The sequence below is a fragment of the Herpailurus yagouaroundi genome, unplaced genomic scaffold (genome assembly GCF_014898765.1).
Source record: "Herpailurus yagouaroundi ecotype Mexico unplaced genomic scaffold, PumYag 218, whole genome shotgun sequence".
Taxonomy (NCBI): domain Eukaryota; kingdom Metazoa; phylum Chordata; class Mammalia; order Carnivora; family Felidae; genus Herpailurus; species Herpailurus yagouaroundi.
Genome location: NW_024412449.1, coordinates 2,820,029 through 2,835,516, shown reverse-complemented (window position 1 = coordinate 2,835,516; position 15,488 = coordinate 2,820,029). Strand labels below are relative to the sequence as shown.

Genomic DNA, 15,488 nt, shown 5'->3' with positions numbered 1-15,488 from the left:
TTTGTTTTGTTATATTGGCATATATTTGAGTATTCAGCAAGTATAATTGCTTAGCTAAATCTTTTTGTCATTATTTTTTCACCTGCTGATTTACCACCACTCTCTTAAGTATGTGATAGAGATAGCAATGGAGTGATTTGGAGGATACTTCTGGAGAAGTGAAAAAAAGACACATTTCTAAATGACATTCTCCAAAGGTAGTATCCTCCACTGATACATGGATAGTGGTGGTGTTGATTCAGTGGGAATTGGAAGTTATAGCTATGAAGCAATTATGTGAGCAAGTTTATATAACACACATGCATGCGCTAATAGGGCTTGCAGAAGGGAACTTAAAACTTGCTAGATTTTGCTGGAATCTCTTTAGGGAAATTATAGCAGGTGAACTACCCAAGATAGGGGTTCTAAGGAGGATACTACCTTCAGAGAACTTTAGTTAGAGGTAAGTAAATTCCCATTATTTTCTGAATTCAAAACCTATAACCTACACTTTTGAAGCCACAGAAAGCATCACACAGCCATCTAAAATTAGTTTTATATCACTGCTTGCCATTGTGTATTTTGTTAATTCTGTGTGTTTTCAAAAAGAATTAGGTATAAATGTGGATTGTAAAAAATCTAGTTAAATTTCGTTCAGACTATTTAATATTTGGCTTAATTTGACTTGAACTCTTAAAATTTATTTTCTTTTATTAACGGACTCTTTCTTGGATATATGCACACACATAAACACATGTATATACTTACACGTACATTGATAATTCTGTGTTCTGTTTACTGTATGTTCTTTTCAATGAGCCACAATATAATAGATACGTGTATACCGTGAGGTTAACACCTGATGCTTAATCTCAGACAATTAAGTGTGAGGTTCTATTAAAAATTAAAGTTTTTTTTAAACCTTCATCTGAAACATCCAGTTTCTAGAGTTGTTTTATCTCTGTGTTCAAACAAATTTAACTTGAGAGTAATATTCAGATTAAAATAGGAATGGAATTAGCACTTAGCTAATTTATCATTATGACATTTATAATAAATTTTTATGGTCATCTTTCAGCATGATTGATAGCAGACTACTTTTTAAATGAGTGCTAAGAATCGCCTGCAGTTTTTAAAATAGCTTTTAATGATATTTTCTTTATTGAATTACATTTTAGTCATTATAGCTGTGGTATTTATTAAATTGCTGGTCTTCATTTTGCCTGGCCAAGTGGGAATCAGTGTTTCATGGTTCTTTTGCCATTCTCTTATCTCTCAGATTGAGTTCTTTTTAACACTCCATCTCCAACAGGATTTAATAGAAGTTTAGGAGGCCTCTTTGATTAAATTTGGGAAATGGTATGACTGTAATCCTCTTTGAGAAGTTAACAGTACGTATTTTATTTTAAATGCCCTGAGGTTTCCTGTAGTAGAGAAATTTACTTAACTGTAATTTTCTTTTACTGTGGGACATTTGTTACCATTTTAACAAAAATTCCTTTTTTTACCCTTTAAAAAATTTTTTTAATGATTTGTGAGATAACTAGAACCTTTTCTTTTCATTGATTAGAGCAGTCTAAACAAATCTCTCTAAATTTCATAATCAAAGAAACTTGCATCAGTAATCAAAGAAACTTAGCTTATTGCTAAGCACATTTGAGAATATATTATTATAATGAGATAGTCCTAAATACATGCTAATAATAGATAAAAATTGGAAGTATTAATTTTTACTGACAGCATATTTCACAAATTAAGCAAAAATGGTATAGCCTCATAGGTTTGACATTAACTAGGGAGAAGCTTGTCTATTTAATGGTAAATTTTCGACACTATATTTTTATGTATATCTTTTGTCATGTAACATTTATTGAGTTGCCTACTCTGTGTAGGCATTGTTTTAGACCCGTTTTCTATTTATATACTTTTATTCTATTATTAGGTAAGTACATTTAAATATCTTTATTATCACAAAATGTATTCAGAAGTCTGAAATTGGGTTTATAAGTGTCTTTGGAAAGATCAGATTGTGTGAAAGACTTCTGTTCCATAAGTAAACATAGTTTAATGATTGTTTTAAAGTTTTTAATGCAACATTATTTAATTCATAAGTACTTATGGAATCATAAGCATTTCAAGTGTTTAGTATGCACAAATTTATACCATAGGTTCTACCCTGAATTAACAGATGATTTGGACGTTCTTAAATATCTGGCTTAGCCACATAACTCATTTGGATGGTGGAGTGGTCCATATTTGTCCAAATATGTAAGCATCACATAAAGAAAAATCTCTTCCACAGACTCTACCCTCATTTTTCTAGGAATTTGTGTGGTTGGACATAGTGGGAACCAGTTTAAAAAGTGGGGACTTCTGCTTTCAGGAAGATGGAGTAGATGTACATTGCCCTATTCCTCCTGCTAAAACAACTGAAAGTCTTGAACATTATATATAAAATAAAACATAAGAAGACTCTGAAAGGTGGAGAAAAGGCATAAAGACTAGGGACCTCAGGACTCAAGGAATGACATGGGGTGAGTTCCCTGGGTTTTCTTTTCGCCTACTATAGTCCAAACTTGGAACTGAAGAAGCTGGCAACCTGGAAATGAACAGGCACAGATTGAAAAGCCTGTTGTCTCCAGCCAAAAGACCAGGAAAGGGACAGCCTAGCAAGGCAGAAAACTTTTAGGCAATAACCATTCTGCTCTAGCCAAACACCACAGAAAGACTGTGGCCCCCATCTTAACTCATGCCAGCCGAGGCTAAGTAGGGAGCCCAGACATCTGTTCTCATGAAGTTGTAACTAGGCTTTCTAGCCCCCTGCCTGGGTAGTTTTCAGAGAAGGCTGAGTAGGTAGGCAGGAGTTTTATCCCTGCCGGGCAGTAACAAACCTTCCCACTACTGTTCTCTTGTTCCCCTGGTTCACTGTCATTAGAGACACATGGGGAGCCTAGCCTTCACTCCTACCTCGTAGTAAAGAGGTGCTTCTTTCTGTCCCTACTGGAATGATGTCAGAAGAGACCTAGTGAAGAGTCAGGATTTTTGCCATCTTTGAACAGTAAAGAGAGTAGCCCCTTTCCACCAATGGTGTCAGTAGAGGCTATCAGGGGAGATGTAATGAGACATGCCTTCCCCTCACAGCCAGGGTGTTATCAGCAGAGGCCTACTGAGCAGTCAGAATCCCAGCCCTTGCCCAGCAGTAATGAAGAGCCCCTTCCCACCTCAGGTGTCAGCAGAGGCCATGTGGGAAACTTGGACTTCTTCCACCTGGCAGTAATGAAGCAGAAACCTTTTCTTTCACTGGAGCAGTGTCAAAGGAAGCCAGTAAACCAGAAAATTCAAATAGGGTTTAGAATCTCATAAAACCCAAAATGTTTGGGTTTCATTAAAAAAAAATCACTCTATATACAAGAACCAGAAGAATCTTACTTTGAATGAAAGTAGAGACAATCAATAGATAAAAACAGCAAAATGACAGATGTTAGAATTATATGACAAATATTTTTAAATAGTTATAGAAATACTTCAGTGGGAGATCCCAAACTTTTTGAAACAAATGAGGAAAATAGGAAATCTCAGGGAAGAAATCACAGGTATAAAGAAAAGTGAAAGGGGAATTTAGAACTGAAAAAATGTAATACCAAAGTGAAAAACTTGATGAATAGGCTCAACAGAATGGAAGAGACAGCAGAAAGATTCAGTGAACTTGAAGATAGAACAACAGAAATTGCCCAGTCTAAACAGCAGAGAGAAAAGACTGGAGAACATTTTTAAAAAGGTCCTCAGGACCTATGGGACTGTAATAAAAGATCAAAGATTTGTGTCATTGGAGTCCTGGAAGGAGAGGAAAAGGAAGATAGGGCTGGAAAAATACTTGAAGAAATAATGGCTGAAAATTTCCCAAATTTGGCAAAAGGCATAAAGCTATAGATCTGAAGAGCTAAGCAAACTCCCAACAGGATAAATCAGAATCACTCTACATCAAGTCCAATTATAGTCAAACTTCTGGAAACTAAAGACAAATACCTTGAAAGCAGCAAATGAGAAAGTTACCTTTTCTTACAGGGTACAAGCACCCTGATTTCTCATAAGCAAATTTGTCATCAAAAGTTATGGAGACCAGAAGAAAGTGGCACATGTTTTTAAGTGTTGAAAGAAAAGCACTGTCAACTAGAATCTTACAACCACTGAAAATATTCTTTAGGAATGAAGGGGAAATCAAGATCTTGGATGAGGGAACACTAAGGGAATTTGCCACCAGTAGACCTACCTTAAAAAATGGCTAAAGAAAATGCTCTAAACAGAAAAGAAATAATAAAAGGAAGGCGTCTAGGAATGTTAGGAATTAAGAAAGAACATGGTAAGCTAAAAATCTGGGTAAATACAATAGACTTCACTTCTCCTGCGTTTCCTAAATTATATTCGATGGTTGAGCCAAAACTATAAATTATTTGATGTGGTTCTAAATGTATGTAGAAGAAATATTTAAAACAGTTATATAATAAATGGGAGAGGGTAAAAAGATGTAAAGGTTTCTGTACTTTACTTGCACTGATAAAATGATGACACCAGTAGAATAAGTTATGTGTATATAATACACCTAGAACAACCACTGAAACACTCCAAAAAACTAGATGAATGAAAATAGAATTAAAAAAACACATACAGGTAATTCACAGTAAAGCAGGAGAAACAAAACAAAACTAAAATAGCAGGCTTAGTTAGACCATTTATATACCAATTAAAGGGTAGAGATTCACATACCAGATTTAAAAACATGACCCAATTGTATGCTTGCTACAAAAAACTCCCTTCAAATCTATTAGTATAGACAGGCTGAAATGTAAAAATATGGAAAAATGTTATATAAATATTGAGAGAAATAGCTATATTAATATCAGATAAAGCAGACTTGAGAGCAAAGAAAATTACTAGAAATAGGGGTATTATTATATAGTGATAAAAGGGTTAGTTCATCAAGAAGACCACGATCCTAAATGTGTATTTACCAAATAACAGAGCTGAAAAATATATGAGAGTGTTGTCCAAAATGAAAGGAGAAATTGACAAGTCTACACTTATAGTTGGAGACTTTAATGCCCCTCTGTCAATAATAGGTAGAACCTCTAGACAGAAAATTCGCAAATAAAGAGCTCAACAACACCATTGACAAACCCTGCATCAGGCTCTGTGCTGACAGCTCAGAGCCTGGAGCCTGCTTCACATTCATATTCTCCCCCGCCCCCTCTGTTAATAATAAACATCTTTTTTAAAAGCTAAAAAAAAAAAAAAAAAAAGAAAAAATTAAAATCGTTGTGTGTTTTTCAACAATGGCAGAATCAAGTTGGAAATCAATAACAAAAAGATAACTGGTAAGCCACCAAACGTTTGAAAAATACACAATGTGGAGCGCCTGGGTGCCTCAGTAGTAAGCGTCGACTCTTGATTTTGGCTCAGGTCATGATTTCATGGTTCCATGTCAAGCTTGTGCTAATAGCATGGAGCCTGCTTGGGATTCTCTCCCTCCCCCTCTCTCTGTCCCTCCCGTGCATGCACACTCTCGCTCTCCCTTGCTCTTTCTAAATAAATAAGCTTAAAAAAATAAAAAATACTAACAAAAAAGAAAAATACACAAAACATTTAAATAATATGAGTCAAAGAAGAGGACTTAAGGGAAATTAATAAAAACAACCACAAAAACTTTGAAATGAATGAAAATGAAAATATATCAAATTTTGAGACACAGCTGAAACAGTACTGAGAGGGGAACTTACAGCATTAAATGCTCACCTTTATTAAAATGGTTATATTAGTAAAAAAGGGGAGACGTTTCAAATCAATAAGCTTCCAGCTAACCTGAAAAAAGAAGAGCAAAAGGAACCCAAAGTGAGCAGAAGGAAGGGCATAATAAAGAAAAGAGCAGAATCAGTGACATTGAAAACAAAAACAAAAAAATCAGTGAAACGCAGAGCTAGTTCTTTGGAAAGATCAATACAGTTGACACACCTGTAGTAAGGGGGGGAGGCAAAAATTTACAGTATTAGGAATGAAATGAATATCACTACCGATCATGCAGATATCAAGAGGATAATAAGGGACTACAACAAATAACTCTGCACACATAAATTGGATAATTTATATGAATCAATTCTTCAAAAGCACAATAATTTTTCCAGTATGAATTAGATAATGTGAATAGCCCCATAATTGTTAAGGTATTAAATTCATAATTAAAAATTTCTCAAAAATTGAGTCTCCCAAGTTGGGATGGTTTCACTGGAGCCTTGTGTCAAACATTTTAGAACAGTGAGCACCAAGTACACAGTCTTCTTCTAAAAACTAGAAACGAAGGGGACCCTTCCCAATTTGTTTTGTGAAGTTACTTTTATCTTGATACTAAACCAAAGACAGTTAAAATTGACCAAGCCAGTACCCTTAATTCCTAAAGATAAGAAAATCCTTACCAAAATATTAGCAGATAGAATTAAGCAATATGTAAAAAGGATTATATGCCATGACCAAGTCGAGTTCATTTCAGGGATTCAGAACTGGTCAGTATTTAAAAATCAGAGTTATCTACCATATTGATAGTCAAAAGAAGAAAATTCACACCATCACATCAATTGACTCAGAAAAAGCACTTGACAAAATTCAGTATTTACTCATGATTAAAAAAGAAAAAAAAAACTCAGAAAACTGGGAATAGGGGTAATTTTCTCAAATTAGTAAAGAACATATTTAAAAAACCTACAGCTAACATGGTACTTTATAATATAATAATATTTTTGAGAGAGAGAGCGAGTGGGGGAGAGGCAGAGAAAGAGGGAGACAGAGAATCCTAAGCAGGCTCCAGGCACTGTTAGCACAGAGCCCAATGCAGGGCTCGAAGTCTTGAACCGTGAGATCATAATCTGAGCTGAAACCGAGTTGGATGCTTAACTGAGTGAGCCATCCAGGTGCCCCAACATTTTTTTTTTTTAAGTTCATTTATTTATTTAAAGAGAGAGAGACAGTGCAAGTGGGGGAGGAATAGAGAAAGGGAGATAGAACCCCAAGCAGGCTCCGTGCTGCCAGGGCAGAGCGCGATGCAGAACTCAAACTCATGAAACTATGAGATCATGATCTGAGCCAAAACCAAGAGTTGGATGCTTAACCAACTGAACCACCCAGGTGCCCCTAGAATGTGAAGGTTGTTTCTAAGCAAAGATGTCTGTCTGCTCTCACCACTCCTACTCATTATAGTCCTGGGAGTCCTAGCCAGCACAATAAGGCAAGAAGAGGAAATAAAATGCATTCCAATTAAAGGAAGAAATAAAATTACCCCCCCCCATTTAGGTAACATGATTTTTTTTAAATGTAGAACAGTCCTCAGGCATCTAAAAAAAGAAAAAAACAACCCCCCAAAAAACCCTGTAGAACTAGTAAGTGAGCTTAGCAAGATAGCAGGGTATGAGATAAACATACAAAAATCAGTTGTATTTCAATATAACTAGCAAATAACATGTGCAAAGTGGAATTTAAAGTACAATACCATTTACAAATGTGGAAAAAGAATACCTTACATGTAAATCCAACAAAATATGTACAGGACCTATGTATAATAAAGTATTAACTCTGAAAAGAATATTAAAAAAATTTTTTTTTACCTTTTTTAAAATTTATTTTTGAGACAGAGAGAGACAGAGCATGAACGGGGGAGGGTCAGAGAGAGGGAGACACAGAATCCGAAACAGGCTCCAGGCTCTGAGCTGTCAGCACAGAGCCCGACACGGGGCTCGAACTCACAGACCACGAGATCATGACCTGAGCCGAAGTCGGCCGCTTAACCGACTGAGCCACCCAGGCACCCCTGAAAAGAATATTTTAAAAAATGGAAAGACATACTGTTCTCACCAATTAGAAGATTCAGCATAGTAAAAATGTCAGCTTTCCCCAAGATTATAGTTTAATTAGCCTTTCTTCTCAAAATCTGGCAAGATTTTTTTGATGATCTAGACAAGCTTATTCTAAAATTTATGTAGAAGGCAAAGAAATAAGCTACACATGGTAAGAGAATTTGGGGAAAAGAAGAATAGAGGGGAGAAATCATTCTACCTGATAAAACTTATTATAGAGCTACAGTAATCAAGACTGGTATTGGTGGAAGGATAGACAAATAGATCAGTGGAACAAAATAGAAAACCCAGATGTACATTTGCACAAGTATGTCCCAACTGATTTTTAAGAAAGACACAAAAGTGATTCAGTGGAGGAAGGATGGTCTTCCACTTCCACTTCAAATGATGATGAAACAATTGCATATCCCTATGCACAAAAATGGACCTCTACTTAAACTTTATACCTTGTACAAAAATTTGCTCAAAATGGATCATAGATTTAAATTCAAAATATAAAGTATAAATTTTATTTAAAAAATATAGGAAAAATATCTTCCAGTTCTAGAGTTAAACAAGTTCTTAGATTTGATACCAAAAGTACGGTCCACAAAGGGAGAAATTGAAAAGTTGGATCTCATCAAAATTAAACATTTACTCTTTGAAAGCCCATGTGAATGAAGAGGATAAAAGGAAGAGCTACAGACTGGGAGAACTTCTCTGCAAACCACGTATCTGACAAGGGACTAATATCTAGAATATGTGAAGAAACCTCAAAATAGTAAAAGTAGTAACCTCAATAGTAAAAAAAAAAAAATCCATTTAGACAGTTGGCAAAAGACATAAACAACATTTCATCAAACAGGATATACAGATGTCAAATACAGGAAAAGTCCACTGTCACTAAGGGAACTGCAAATTCAAGCCACAGTAATGATAATCCTTTACCTGCAGAATGACTAAAATAAAAAATAATGACAGCACAGAAAGCTGGTCACAATGTGATGAAAATGGATCACTCATACATTCTTGATGGGAATATGAAATATTAAAGGGGGTTTTTTTAAATAAAACTAAACATACAATTACCATAAACCCCAGCAATTATACTCTTGGTAACTTATAGAATGAAAATTTGTGTAAGTTTATGTTCACATAAAAACCTGTGTACAAATGCCCATAGCATCTTTATTTTAATATCCACAAAATGGAATTCGCCCAGAAGTCCTTCATCTAGTGAATGGTTTAACAAACTGTGGTACATACAAACCATAGAATACTACTCAGCAACAAAAAGGAACAAACTTGATACATACTAAAATTGGAATGAATCTCTAGGGAATTTTTATGCTGCGTGAAAACTAGTCCCAAAAGGTTACATGTGATATGATTCCATTTATATACATTTTTGGTAGAATTTTAGGATTTGGGGCAGATTAATCATTGCCAAAACTTATAGATGTGGTAGGGCCAGGGGAAGGACAGGAAGGTGGTTACTTAAAAGGGCAACATGAGGGATCCTTGTGGTTTAGAAACTGTGTTCAGTCTCTTGACTGTGGTGGTGGATATGTGAACCTTCACAGGCGATCAGATTGTATAGAACTTAATACACAGACAAATGAGTATACTAAAACTGGGAAAACCTGAATAATATAATGTAGATTCATCAATGTCAATATCCTGATTGTGTATTATACTATAGTTTTGCAAAAAAAAAAAAAGTTACTACTGGACGGAACTGGAGTAGAAAGGACTCTGTATTATTTGTTTTGTTTTGTTTAAACGTTTATTTATTTTTGGGAGAGAGAAACAGCGTGTGAGCAGGGGAGGGGCAGAGAGCGAGGGAGACGCAGAATCCGAAGCAGGCTCCAGGCTCTGTGCTGACAGCTTAGAGGGGCTCGAACTCAATAACCATGAGATCATGACCTGAGCTGACGTCGGACGCTTAACTGAGCCAGCCAGGTGCCTCTGTATTATTTCTTATAATTGTCAACTACAATTATCTCAAAAATTGCAGTTAGAAAAAGTGGATGGCTTAGGATAAAGTTCTTTTCCTAATTAAAAAAAAAACAACACAAAAAACCAAAGTATATGTTCTGGAAAGATAGATAGTTGGATATATTTGTAAGGAAGACATATTACTGTATATCAGTAGCACAGAATTAGTACATTAAAATTGGTTAGGAAGTTACCAGTGGTAGTTCTGATTTATGTTTGATCTGAAAAATAAAGTATCTTATTTTAGTACCCATTTCTGTATTCAAAATAAAATAGACATTTCATGATAAAAAAAAATTGTAAAAAGAAAAAAAAGAATTCATAGGCAATGCCATTCCTTGGATATATATTATAATTGCACTGTGCCTAGATTTTCTGCTTTAACTATAAAACTGTAGTAACCAGTATTTTTTTATATGAAGAACTAATGAATGATGTAAGAATTCTCTATGTTCTATTCTGAACTCTGAAAATTACAGTCTATAAAATGTATAAATTACATTTTGTATAATAGGAGTAAACTAGAAAAAAAACTATTATCTTCACTCTGGAATGATGATAAACAATCATGGTCAACCCAAAGCTCACATGATATGTGAGTAATTTAACATACTCAAGAGGACAGCTGATGATAAGCAGAGCAAAAATTTTTGTGTGTATTAATAATGGTGCAGTATACGATTTTATTCCATTTTTGTAATCCATAGTTTATCTTTTAATATGTAACATATAGTTTAGTATGATTTTTAGTTATGCATCACATTAAATGAAGATAAATGTATATGACCACATTTACATAATATATTTGTTGAAGGCATAGATGAATTGAAACTAATTTTTATGACTGACTAATCTTGTTTATAATTATCCTGGAGCCAACTTGTTAAATAGTGAATTAGGAAGCTATAGAAAATTATTATAATATAGCTTGAACTGGTTTCCGAGTCTGGAAGATAATGATGGCCATGTGAATCTGTGTATATCTATACATTTTCCCAGAAAACCTAGACAAAAAGGAACACAAATGAAATGCGGATAACCTATAACTTCTTCATTACGGGGACAGAATGCCATAAACTTCCAGTTACCTGTAAGTAGCAAAATAATCAAGCTTCTATTGCTGCTATAGGTCTATATATGTGGAGAGGATGGAGTGGAAAGCCTTTGAGACTGTGAAACAGAGAAGGCCTTGAAGGACTTAAACAAAATAAATACAAAAATCACCCTCACAAGGAAAAAGTACAACAGGACATGCCAAAAGAGTTTATAGCACCGGCCACAGGGAAGGAGATCTCGAGGGAGACGTGGCATCCTTGGAGGAATTTTGTCTCTGGGACAGAAGATAGAGAAGTATGATGCCTCTGAGTCAGTGGTGAAGAGAAAACCAGAAGAAAGAGAAAAAGTGTGTCCTGTAGAATGAAAGACCTCAAGCTCTCCACTCCTGTTACCCATGCATGAAACTACACTAAGTTGACAAAAGTCGAGGTACTCTCAAACTAAAGAACGCTGCCCACAAAATGACCAGGTGGGTGGGGGCTGGGAATCAAATTTACACAGCACCCTGTTAGAAGAGAACAGTAAATAGGTATAAAAGCATTTTAGCTGATAAAAATCCACTCTGCCAAAAAAAAGCCCTGAGGAAAATAACCACAAAGTACTGTAACACAGTACTCCAGACTAAATTAAATATTCTCAAGCAAAACAAAACCTGGTATCCAAAAATTTAAGGAGAAAAATGAAGAAACAATAGGAAATGCAATATGAATTGATCAAACTCAGGAAAGAAAAGAAAAAGACAAAATTGTTATTAGAAGTGAATAAATTATAAAATGCTCAAGAGAATAGAATGGAATGAAAATCTAAAGAGGGACGTAGAATGAAAATGAGAGAAAGAAAAAAGGATCTCAGAGAAATGAAAGCCTGGCAGAGGGTGTCCAACGTAACTGAGTTTGTGAAGAACGCCACAGGGGAACAAACCTTAGGAACTATTAGCCAAGAAAACTTTCTGGAAATAAGGGAAATTTAAGTCTACCTTTTGAAGGACCTTCCGTGTACTTGGGAAAATTGACCTGGAATGATCAGCTCAGACCATATTTTAGTAAGCTGTTAAACTTTAAGGATAAATTGAATTGGCATCATACACTGGAAGAGCAGCATACAAATCATGGCAACAGAATAGCAATTTGAAGAAATTCACTGAAACAAAGTACAGACCAAGGATTTGACCTCTAGCCAAGGTTTTATTCAATTATGATGGCAGAAATTCCATTCTTGAACATTGAAGAACTTACTGAAATGGTACTATATCCATGAGTTCTTCTGGAGTTTATTAGGGGATAAACTCCATCCAGTGAAGAGATCCCCAGGGAAGCTTCAGCAAAAGGACTATGAGCATTTAATGTGTTTATTTATAGAAGTAAGGACTAAATGGAACAAGGGTGGGGACATAAGTAGAAGTATAACATATTATATGTAAGACGAAATAAAAAGAATACCACTCAAAAGGGGAAGGGAGAAAATGAGAGAAAGTAGAATGAGATCATAGACTGTTGAATGGGTAACAGACAAAGGATGACACTTAAAACTGGCAAACCGGACCCTAAAAGCTTAAGGAAAGAAAAGGGGAAAAATGGGGATTAAGGGTGCAAACACAAGTATAATAAATGCACTACAACAAAATTACCTTCCTAAATACCAAAAGAAAATGTAAGAAGTAGCAGAACACAGCACATGGAGAAAAGAACACAGTAAATATTACTTAACACAGTAATTATAAACGATGAAACAAAACATATCCAATATGAATGGTCTTAAGTCGCCTATTAAAAAGATTTTTAAGTTGGCTCATAAAACATATGAAAATTTGGTTTAAGCAAGAATCCATTAGTGGACGCTAAATCTAGGGCGGAAAGTTTAAGACTCAGGATATTTGCATGGTCTCCAAGTATCTCCTTACATATTACATAATTGCTGCGAGGGGATAAAACAATAACTATGTAGTGGAAAAGCTGGATAACACTTTGTCCAGTTGATTAAAGTTCCTGTCACCACTAGGGAGGTTGGGGACATCATGGTCTGTGACTGTGATACCCTTAGAAGGACACATTATAATTTAGGTGGTAGTCTAGTAAGGAATACAGAACCTGAAGCTAATTATAAGGAGCATCAGGCAAAGCCAAATTGCAGACATTTTATAAAATAGCCAGCCACCTCTTTCAAAAACCCCATTTATGTCATGAAAGAAAGGCTTTGGAACTGTTCCAGACAAAATGAATCTGAAGAGACAGCTAAATGTAATCTGTGATCCTGGGTTCAATTCTCTACTAGTTGGGGAGAAACACATTATTAGGATTAGGAGGACAATTGATGGAATGGGAATATGGCAAAAGTACTTTATCAATCTTAAATTTTCCTGAGTTTGCTAACTCTATTGTAAGAATATCCTTGCTCTTAAAAAGTCATATAGAATTATTAAGAGGAAAAGCATGATATGTAAAACTCTCAAATTCTTCAGAAAAATACACAATGTGTGTAGGGATGGGAGAATGATAAAGCAAGGGTAGCAAAATACTAAAAGTTGGTGAACTGAGTAAATTACAGACATTTTCAGTTCTTTAAACTTTTCTCTGAGTTTTAACTTCAAAAAACAAATAACAATAAACAAACAAGCAAAAATCAGAAGAAGATAGCTCTAGCTATGTACTATAACCAGAGACCAGTCCACACAGTTCAGTGAAGAAGAATCTGAGTTCCATAATTTTCTCCCCCTACCTTTTTGGTTAAGGTATTGAGTGTTTTACATTTCACTTTCAATTTGGAATGCTTGACTCATTTGATATCAGTCCATGCTAAGCTATATATATGATTTTTCTTAGAGCTTTTTCTGTGTTACATTTTTACAGGATTTGCCTTTTTCGTGCCTAAAATGTGTTTGGAAGAAAAAAAATCATTCTGAATGTGTCCTTTTCTTTGACCTCCAGTAAAATGCTTGGTCATGTGGAAAAACACCCACTATTTGGTTCTCCTCCCCCCCCTTCCCCCACCCTGTCACTTCCTTGTGTTCTGAGAACAAAATATAAGATGGATGGGGTTAAAAGCATTTAGAGTATCTTTTCATATTTTTGATCTAATTCCAAAATGAGTTGTACCAAACAATATGTGGATAGTAGTTTTGTAAGTGTTGCCAGCTCTTTCACATTTTGCCAGATCAAGCTTCTTTATTTATCTTTTGAGGAACAACATGTTCTGAATCAAAAGAAAAATATTTGAAGATATTTTGTCCTAATGATAGTTTCTTTATATAGTGAAGAATTTCTTTATATAGGTAAATATAGTCAGTAGTTCTGATCAGACCATGTGTGAAGAGATCACAACAAATGAAATTTGAGATGATGCAGTCCGATGTTATATGTTGTATTAACTAAAATTTATTTTTTATTGTGAAAAATCGGTGATTAAAAATTAAAAATTTTATGCCCACTGATTCTTCACCAATGTTTATACTAAGTTTCTTGCTTCTGTCTTAAGGCTGTATGGAGAGAAGAGAATCACGTGGTTCCTCTAGGTGAACAGTCCAGGAGCTCTCCTACATTTTCAAGTGGAGCAGTATCTGACATGCAGGGAGAAAGTTGTCCGGTGTTTTTCAGTCTTTAGTTCAGTGGTGAATTACTGAATGATGCTAACTGTAGTGAAATGATGGTTATTAGGTTTTTTTAATGCAGGAATAGTGTGAATTCTTCAGAGTTCTCTGTTATTTACTGTACAGTTTTGAATGTTTCCTTTTACAAGAAGATTGCAGTGATGTATGTAACTGCTTTTTTCTGGAACTTTTAATCTAAAGATAGGATTTTTATTAGGTTATTTAGCCAAATTCCACAATGTAAAGTCAGCAAAAATTAGGTGGAAATGACTAACTGTGATGTACAGTACTAGGAAACAGATTTCCTGCAGAATTAAAGCAATTATTTTGTCACTCAGTTTTTATAATGATATTGCTGTTGATCGTTTTTTTCCTTTTTGCATATTGAGTTCCTAATTTTCTAGCCATCTTCTAAGAATTTTGGTAATTGCAAAGTTTTTATATTCAGGGCTTTAACATTATAATGTTTTTAAGTAATTATAAAACAGTCATTTTTTTTTCTTCTTACTAGGAAGAAGCATTGCATGCATTTATTCAGCCAGAGATCCTGGATGGCCCAAATCAATATTTTTGTGAACGTTGTAAGAAGAAGTGTGATGCACGAAAGGTAGATGCCATGTAGAAATTAATACTAGATTACCTGAGTTTATATTCAATATTCAATAGGTCCCTTTTCTTTTAGGGTCTTCGGTTTTTGCATTTCCCTTACCTGCTGACCTTACAGTTGAAAAGGTTTGATTTTGATTATACAACCATGCACAGGATTAAGTTGAATGATCGGATGACGTTTCCTGAGGAGCTAGATATGAGTACATTTATTGATGTTGAAGATGAGGTAAAATATTTATTATACCAATTTGTTAAAAGATAGTAATCCATTTTGGTTGGTCATGTGTTTAATTAAAAGAGCTATTTGAGGAAACCAATTTGACAATAAACTTCATATATTGAAAAAAAAAAGCCACTTGGGGTAACAACACTGGTGTTGTTTAAACTCT

The 15,488-nt window shown here is 34.8% G+C and overlaps 1 protein-coding gene across 2 annotated transcripts in view; it reads left to right on the top strand.

Annotated features, from left to right (window-relative positions):
* Positions 1–15,488, top strand: part of USP47 (ubiquitin specific peptidase 47) — a 110,781-nt gene that overhangs the window by 58,844 nt on the left and 36,449 nt on the right. For both annotated transcript variants that reach the window (XM_040456860.1, XM_040456861.1), the window contains 2 exons: positions 15,002–15,097; positions 15,173–15,325. In XM_040456860.1, coding sequence (XP_040312794.1) covers positions 15,002–15,097; positions 15,173–15,325 — 249 coding nt within the window. The remainder of the gene's footprint in view (positions 1–15,001; positions 15,098–15,172; positions 15,326–15,488) is intronic.